We start from the raw sequence: 8,695 nt of genomic DNA, 5'->3' as shown, positions 1-8,695 counted from the left end.
TCTTATTGTCTTGGGCATCAAAACAGGATCTGGGCAACTCAATGGCAGAAATCATCATTTCTTGAGACAATGTTAACATGATGATACTGCCACATTCCTGTGAGTGAAAGAACCCATATCAGTATCTCGCAGACACCCTGTAATAATGGAAACACTGGAAATCAGTAATAATCACATCAGAAAGTCTAGTAAAAATGCAACATGAGTCCACACGACAAGGTTTCTTGAAAAACCAGTCAGATAACAGGGGAACTAACTACTCCGCAAACAATACCTGCACCAGGAAAAGGTTTTCCCTGCTTGGGTGCACGTCTTGGGTCGTGGTGAAATACAATGAGAAGGGGAGAAACAATAGTTGTCTCAAAGCAGTTCCATCCTGAAGTGCTGCTCCATCTCAAAGCTCAGGTTCAGGTATAATGCATCCATGTATAATAGCTGCATCCACATCAATATTACAAACTATACATTTGTTGGATCAAGAATAACATTTTAAATGGTATTATTTGCAATGTAAACAGTGTAATTTAGAAATAAAAAGTAAACCTTAAAAATCATGACATTGAATTTCACGATGACCCAAGTCGTGCTCCCTAGCCCCACTTAGCGGTAGACATAAGAATAGCACCCAAGCAGGAAAAAGCAGGGTTTTTAGCAATGCAAACAAATCCTTCAACAGAGGTGTCAGGTAGCTTCTATCTGGTTAGCTGCCTACTGTTCTGTTGATAGGCTGCTGATGGGCTGCTGGGGAGGGAAGGGAGGGGGTGACATCACTCCAACTTGCAGTGTAGCAGTAGAGTGACTGAAATTTATCAGAGCACAAGTCACATGGTTTGGGGGCACCTGGGAAATGGACATCATGTCTGGCCCCTTGCCAAATTTCACAATTACATATAAAAAAATTGTTTGCTGTTTTAAAAGTGTTGTTTCCTGCAACAGTATCCCTTTAAACCTTCCTGCCCTCCCTCCTCTTTTCTTTTACACCTATAAAGCCCCAGTTATTGTAAAGCTGTAATGCAGTAACAGAAATAAACTTCTCCAAACTATTCACTCAAACACCAAGGTGAATAGACTTTTGCTGTGAAGTTTATATCAGATCCCATGTTCCAAACTCCACCATTCAATCTACCAAACATTAGAAGGAACACACTCCAGTTTAGGGGTATTAAAAGCCCTCTGAGTAATGCCAACAATCCTGTTTTTGTAGAAAACATCATACAAGTTAAATGCCTTCCCATAACCCTAAACAGTATGCAGATAGGGCCACCATCAAGGGGGCTGGGGGTACCGAAGTCAGGGGCCCCAATGGTAGAGGGGGCCTTAAAAGATAAAAATATGCCTAAAGCTGGCCATAGAAGCAACGATCCGATCGTACTAATCGTGGATTCGTACGATTTTCGGACCATGTGTGGAGGGTCCTGACATTTTTTGTCCGGCGGAGACTGGTCGTTTGGTCGATCGGACAGGTTAGAAAATTTCTGTCGGCTGACGATAATATCTCTGCGTGTATTGCTGATCGTACGATTTTCAGTGGGAGACTGTCACTAGCTTTGGTTGGACATAGATATCGTATGATTACTGTCAGGGGCAGAACATTGCTGATCTGTTCTTTTACTACTTTATTTGATCGGAATGGTAAGAGTTTGATCTGAATGGTTAGTGGCGGGTCGGGAGATGGGAAAGTCCGATGGTACGTTGATTCGTACGATCGGATCTTTGCGTCTATGGCCAGCTTTAGAGTCCTTCATTTGCTAAAATGTTATATCCTTCAGCATTTCTGCCTTGACAGAGAATGTAAGGCTTATAGTGCCCTCTGCTGGAGTTTAGGTGATGAGTACATGAGATATTATGTGTGACCATAAATACAAGGCGCTGTTTTTTTACCCACAATTTTCTCTCCAACTTTTCAGAGTAACCGTGTGCAGTTGCACCCATGTATAACTTGTGCAAATCAGTTGCCCATCACATTTAGCAGAGTTAATTAGCCAGAGGAAAGAGATGAATCATGAGACAATTTTGCTTCAAGGGAGAAAAATAAATTCATTCCTTATCAGTTTTTAAAGCCCCAATATACAGCTCTGTTCAACTTACATGTGACAAAGGGGCACGTCCCTGAAACGTTGTGTTTCCAGTTTTGACTAATAAACCAGAGGGGAACATCTCCAGGCAAGCGATTCCATGTGCTCGTCCTGTCTGTGCATAGATAACTACTAACATGTGCTACATAACTGCTGATAGAAAAGTTATAGCCCATGAACATTAACCTGTCCCTCTCTCTATGCCGCCAGGACATTTCTTTTACAAATGCACCCAGAAGGGCAGCCAGGAAACAAAGCTTTTTTAAATATTTGGAATTGTATCAGTATCATAAAGATGAAATTAGAGCAATTTAAACCCACCCTTACCCATTCCCCAGCCCAGTGATCTGAATGTCCAGCACCATTAGTGTCCATTTTTGGCTCTTCACCTTTTGCTGGTAGGAACGTTAGAACAGCACCAAACGCAGTTCTGGATAAAAAAGGGCATTACAGCAACATTTCAGGTCATGCGGCCTTTTATCAAGCGTGTTCACCTTTTGCTAACACACTAGGTTAGAGGTCGGGTGCTATTTATATTTGTTTTCCAGTTTGTCAGTAAAAAGCACAATGGATTGTGGGTTCAGGGGCAACCACCACACTCAATCATGCCAAAGGGAAAGGATCCACAGGCAGTGGGTGTCATAAGGACAGTTAAGGTATTTACCTTCTTCTCAATATTGATTTTGCTGAATACTAGCAGTTAAATCCAAAACCCAGACTGTGCTCTCATACCAATAATCACCACGGCCACCATGGTCTCTCTTTATTCTCTACTCATGGCAGCACTGCTGGGGCACGGATTTTAGATTAGTCTAAAGAATTTCTCTGTGTTACAAATAAGCACTGGATTTGTCCAGCATATAGCAAAAAGAAAAAACAGATAAAACCTCTAACTTTGTAAAAAAAAACAAAACTTTTTATTATACATCACTGTTTGCCCAATAAAAATAAGGGACACAATTGTGTTTATTTAAACCAAAGCTGAAGAGTTCTGATAAAGGTTAAGCCTAGTGACAGATGCAACCTATGAGTAAATAGTCCATACAAGGAATGTTGCCTTCTGGCACAGGATACAGGTCAGTGGTATTAAAGGCTTCCTTGGAACAGCAAGACTATATGCCTCTTTGTTGTATTTCTTCACTAGGAGCTTTTCCCTTTCGCCTCATGGTACTTTTCGGTCACAGTCTTCAGATAGCACTCTCGTATTGGGGACAGCTGCTCGTACAGCTCAAATCCTACAGGACTCTCACTGGACAGCTGTTTGTAGAACAGGAGATGTCTCCGTAAATCCTGTTCAATAAATATAATGTTAATTTCAGAAAAAGAACAAATCACAAAAGCCTAAGGTACCATGACCAGTTTTATCAAATCCTCAGATACAAAATAAACTGACCTGCAGCACAGCACTTGTACATAAGCTGACAAAAGTAACCTATGCAGGTTTGTATTAAACGTGGCCACTAATTGGCCTTGGGCTGCTCTAGGGTTGCCACCAGTCCAGTTTTCAGGCGGTCTTTTAAATGAATGGCGCGTCAATCAGCCAATCAGTGATAGCCGCATCATAACCTGTAACCAACATCACGGACATGCCCTCAAATAGGCAACTGCCCTGCCCCCCAACATCACAGGGCCCTGCCCCCTGCCCGGTCTCACTGCCAGCAAAACGCGACAACCCTAGGCTGCTCCCACAACCCAATTTACATTTTAGCAAGAGTTACACTACAGGATGAATGCGCAAATCTCCAAGTGGTTGCAGCACACTTACACCCGTCCCTTAAATGGTGGCACTTTGGCTTTAAAAATAGGTGTTGGTTAAGGAAATCTAAATCTGATCAACAAGTGAGACAAATGCTTTGGAGCTGCAGATTCTCTTCACTTCCTGCTGCTTCTGCTCTTTGCATCTGATAAATAGAAAGGCGACCATACAGTGTGTCCTTTTGTACCCTCTTCATCCAATCATCCCCATGGCTGAGTGTCTGGGAAGTATATTAGATAGGCCTTTGTATGTTCTCCAACAACACCCTTTACATTTGCATTTATATTGCAGCTGTTTCTCTAAATTAAACCCTGTGAAATGTATATGCTTAATAGATTCAAAACAATATTACTGTACAAGTATATAGGAAGCATTATCCTGATTGCAGCTACTTATTGACTACAGCCTTGAGAAACTGTTTAAAATATTACAGTCTATTACAGCCTATTTACAGTCAGAAGCACTGATCTTTTCTTTATCTTTTTATTGAGATTCATCCTATACATCAGGGCTGTCCAACTGGCGGCCCGCGGGACGCCCCCTTCTGTGGCCCCCGAGATGCTGTGTGTGTTTACCATATGTAAAATTTAAAAGGTATCACTACAGAGATAAACTGGCCCCTGCATTGTTTAAACCTCAAATTCAGACTGTAACCCCCTGTATTGTTCACACCTGTGATCCCCCTGTATTGTTCACACTTGTGACACCTCCATTGTTTATACCCTAAAGCCCTGTACTGTTCCACCTGAGACCCAGACTGAAACTGCCCACATTGTTCACACCTTCTTCAAAATGCTAATGGGGCACCAGCACTGTGTCACTGTATGTAGTACATATTAGACTGATAGCTTTCCCTGTCTCCTGTTCTGTTCTGCCTTCCCTCCCTGCAGGATGGGGGGCACACTTTTAAGGGGAATTTCCTTTCTTTCTTTTTTAAACGCGCATTTGCTTGGCCTTTAATAGTTTTTCAACTTTATAAACCCCCTGTTCCAGACAGAATCACTCCCCCTCCCTTTTGGCAGCTGCTGGCACAGGTACATATTTGTGGGCAATATCTTGGCTGCTATTTGCACAGGTAAACAGATTATATGATGGATATTTGGCTGCTGCTGGCACAAGTACATATATGGAGGCAATAGTGTGTATTTTTGGCTGATGCTGGCACAGGTACAGATTGGGGGCAATTTGAGGGATTGGCTGCTGCTGGCTCAGGTACATGGGGCAATATGGTGGCTGCTGGCACAGGTACACAGATGTTTGAGGACAATATGATGAATTTTTGGCTACTGCTGGAACAGATACAAATTGGGGCAATATGATGGTTTCTTTTGGTTGCCGTTGGCATAGGTACAGATTGGGGGTAAAAATATGATGGATGTCTTGGGGTTTGTTAGCAATTGGAAATTGTTGTTAAGGGCCCCTAAGGTGTTTAATCATGTGTTGGGGGGTTGTTGTGTTATTCACAGGTGCGGATGAGGCATATGGATTTAAAGGGATACTGTCATGGGAAAAAAACATTTTTTCAAAATGAATCAGTTAATAGTGCTGCTCCAGCAGAATTCTGCACTGAAATCCATTTCTCAAAAGAGCAAACAGATTTTTTTATATTCAATTTTGAAATCTGACATGGGGCTAGACATTTCGTCAATTTACCAGCTGCCCCAAGTCATGTGACTTGTGCCTGCACTTTAGGAGAGAAATGCTTTCTGGCAGGCTGCTGTTTTTCCTTCTCAATGGAACTGAATGTGTCTCAGTGGGACATGGGTTTTTACTATTGAGTGTTGTTCTTAGATCTACCAGGCAGCTGTTATCTTGTGTTAGGGAGCTGTTATCTGGTTACCTTCCCATTGTTCTTTTGTTTGGCTGCTGGGGGGAAAAGGGAGGGGGTGATATCACTCCAACTTGCAGTACAGCAGTAAAGAGTGATTGAAGTTTATCAGAGCACAAGTCACATGACTTGAGGCAGCTGGGAAATTGACAATATGTCTAACACCATGTCAGATTTCAAAATTGAATATAAAAAAAATCTGTTTGCTCTTTTGAGAAATGGATTTCAGTGCAGAATTTTGTATTAACTGATTAATTTTGAAAAAAAAGTTTTTTCCCATGACAGTATCCCTTTAAAGATATGTTTTTAACATGACTTAAATTTTTAACATATGAGTGATGAGGTATTTGCTTGCAGTGAGCACCAACCATTTGGTTTTTTGTTGTGCTACCACCGTTAATGTCGATATGATCTTAAAAGTTCTTGTGGTAATATGGGTGTGGTTTACAGTGGGTGTGGTTTAAAAGGGGGAGTGGTCAACACTGACTTCCATTATCGGCCCTCCTCCACATAGGCCGGTAAAATTTTGGCCCTCGGTACCACAGAACTTGGACAGCACTGCTATACATGATTTAGGCTTGCCATAGGCCGAGCAGGAATCTTGTTCAACCAGTGTTAGCACTCTGATTAAAACAGAAGTGCAAGGGTCAAAACCATCTATCGCTTGAACTGTTAAAAGACACATTCATTTGTCATTCCTTTGCTGAAGCCTCCGGGGGGGGACTAGAACTGGAATAAATGTTCATCATTTTAAACTCTACAGCAGAAGTAAATTGATAGATCATCTCTTAGCTCTCTCACATACTTTGTCATGGGTAGTGTTGATGGTACTGTGAGCATTTTGCTCTGTGAGAGAACAACACCCAACAAAACTTAGGAGCAAACTGGGACCAGTAGCAGTAGCGGTGCAGAATACTGCATGTGCATTGTCTTCTAAATCCACCATCAAAACTAAAAAGCAATCTTGGGCCACAGTTGTCACAGGTAGTGATTAGAACACTGTGTGTGTTGTGGCCCCTAAATGCAGAGGCACATGGGCATTCTAACATTCTCATCAAACTGAATGTGAAGCAATCTGGGTTGACCCTGAATCCAATTTGAGTTGCATATTAAAACAAAACTTCTGGATCTCATTCTCCTTTGTTGGTGAACACATACCTTGTCAACCAGTAGATAGATCTTTCTGAGCATGCTTTTCCTTGCAGCATCAACTTCCTGTCATGAAAAAAAATAACATAGTTTACCATGATTCAAGGTTAAACTAATACAATGGAGGATAATTTGTTGCCGATATTTTATCACCCTACCTGAGCCACTTGGTCTTGTGAAAAGATGAAGCTGTTCAAATGAGCTACAGCCACGACATAGAGAACAGGACACCAGGTCTGGCGTAGAGCTCCGGTCACCAGGGTTCGGAAGTAGAGATGAAGGAGATCCAGGTTATCCTCACAAGGGGAAGTGTATGAGGCAAGAGGGACAGGTAACTAGAAGCAAAAGATACAGGATAAGGATTATTACACCTATCAAATAAAGATGCACCAGATTCATAGTTTTTGGATACAATGGAATATGAGAAAAAAAATCAGTTGTGCACAAAAAAATGACACTGAACTGCTCTGGAATTTAACATCACATGACTTTAAAGCAACAGTAATAAAAAAATGAAAGCAGTTTAAAGAAATTGACATATAATATGCTGTTAGCATGCACTGGTAAAACTGGTGTGTGCTTCAAAAACTGTACTATAGTTTATATAAACAAGTTGCTGTGTAGCCATGGGGCAGCTATTCAAGCTGTAAAAAAGGAGAAAGAAAAGACACAGGTTACATAGCAGATAAGCTCTGTCCAATACAATGGTGCCAACGGTTGAATCAGAGCTGTTTAACAAAAATCTAAAGAATTTAAAAAAAACACACAATAAAAAATGAAGACCAATTGCAAGTTGGCTTCATTTCAGCACTATGAGTGTAAATTATTTATTTAGTTATTTTTACCTCTTTTAGGGATACAGAGAGAGACCTCAGGCAGCTCACATGCTCTCCAAAAACAGCCCGCTTAAGTTGTACACTGAAACGCCGCTGCAACGGAAGTAACACAAATGTCCCAAATAAGGGGTCCCCAAAGGAAACTCCCTCAAACTGTTCTAGAAGGTCCATGTAAAAATCATAAAATGAGGAAAGGCCAGGAATAGGAACATCCAATTTAAGGGACTCCAAACACTTATCCTGGCTGTAAAGCATCAATATGGCAGAAGTATATGTGTGGACAGACCCTTCTAAGAAAAGGTCTCCCCCTGTGAGAAAGACACAGGCTATGCGAGCTAGCTTGGCTGCAGTGGGAATGTTCTTTAAGCATCCAGAACGCCAGCTTTCCAGGAGGAGGAGCCACTGCAGGTTTCTTGAGATTTTGTTCACTAGATCTGAAGGGAGAGTATTCACTACATTGCCCCTTGTCTCTGCATTAGTTACTTTATTATAAAGATTGATCAGTGGGAGAAATGGCCAATCAAAAGGCAAAATAGGTCCTCTGGTTTCAGGAAGCATGGCAGATTGAAGAGAGCAAGTCCGTTCCTGATAGATGAATTTTGACCGACTGAGATCTTTTTCCATATGAGATAAGTGGGCTATGTAGCAAGCTCTAATAGAAGGAAGGTCTTTGTAGGCTTCTTTAAGAAGAACACCTCGACTGGGACTAGAAGCAGTGTATGCCACTGATTTCAGAGGTTCTTGCTTTGCATTGGGATTAATATGTAATATATCTGAAAAGTCAGCTGCTTCAGGGCCTCCTGCTGCTCCTTCTCTGAAAAGAACATGATGAAGATACTATAAGTTTTACTAAGGAAATATTCAAATAAAAACACATACTGGAGGCTACACTTAGGCTATAAAAATCATTGCCTAAGTAAATTTAATATAACCATTTGTTGTGCCTTAAGGGGCCACGATTTCAACAGTCACCTACAAGTTAGAAAACAAAAGCAAAGATCTGACCCCTTTGTGTATGAAAGGAGCGATTGCTTATAGTTATCAAGCACTG

General features: G+C 41.4%; 1 protein-coding gene across 4 annotated transcripts in view; it reads right to left on the bottom strand.

The window, feature by feature from the left end:
• Positions 1-2,973: 2,973 nt before the first annotated feature.
• rpap1.L (RNA polymerase II associated protein 1 L homeolog) overlaps positions 2,974-8,695 on the bottom strand; it is a 31,295-nt gene continuing 25,573 nt past the window's right edge. For all 4 annotated transcript variants that reach the window (XM_018231045.2, XM_018231044.2, XM_018231046.2 and 1 more), the window contains 4 exons: positions 7,654-8,458; positions 6,967-7,143; positions 6,818-6,874; positions 2,974-3,365 (listed from right to left, as the gene is read on the bottom strand). In XM_018231045.2, coding sequence (XP_018086534.1) covers positions 3,216-3,365; positions 6,818-6,874; positions 6,967-7,143; positions 7,654-8,458 — 1,189 coding nt within the window. In that variant the 3' untranslated portion in view covers positions 2,974-3,215. The remainder of the gene's footprint in view (positions 3,366-6,817; positions 6,875-6,966; positions 7,144-7,653; positions 8,459-8,695) is intronic.

Source organism: Xenopus laevis, chromosome 8L, assembly GCF_017654675.1.
Source record: "Xenopus laevis strain J_2021 chromosome 8L, Xenopus_laevis_v10.1, whole genome shotgun sequence".
In the NCBI taxonomy this organism is placed as follows: Eukaryota; Metazoa; Chordata; class Amphibia; order Anura; family Pipidae; genus Xenopus; species Xenopus laevis.
The sequence above is the reverse complement of the archived record's forward strand: the minus strand, read 5'-3'. Positions and strand labels throughout refer to the sequence as shown.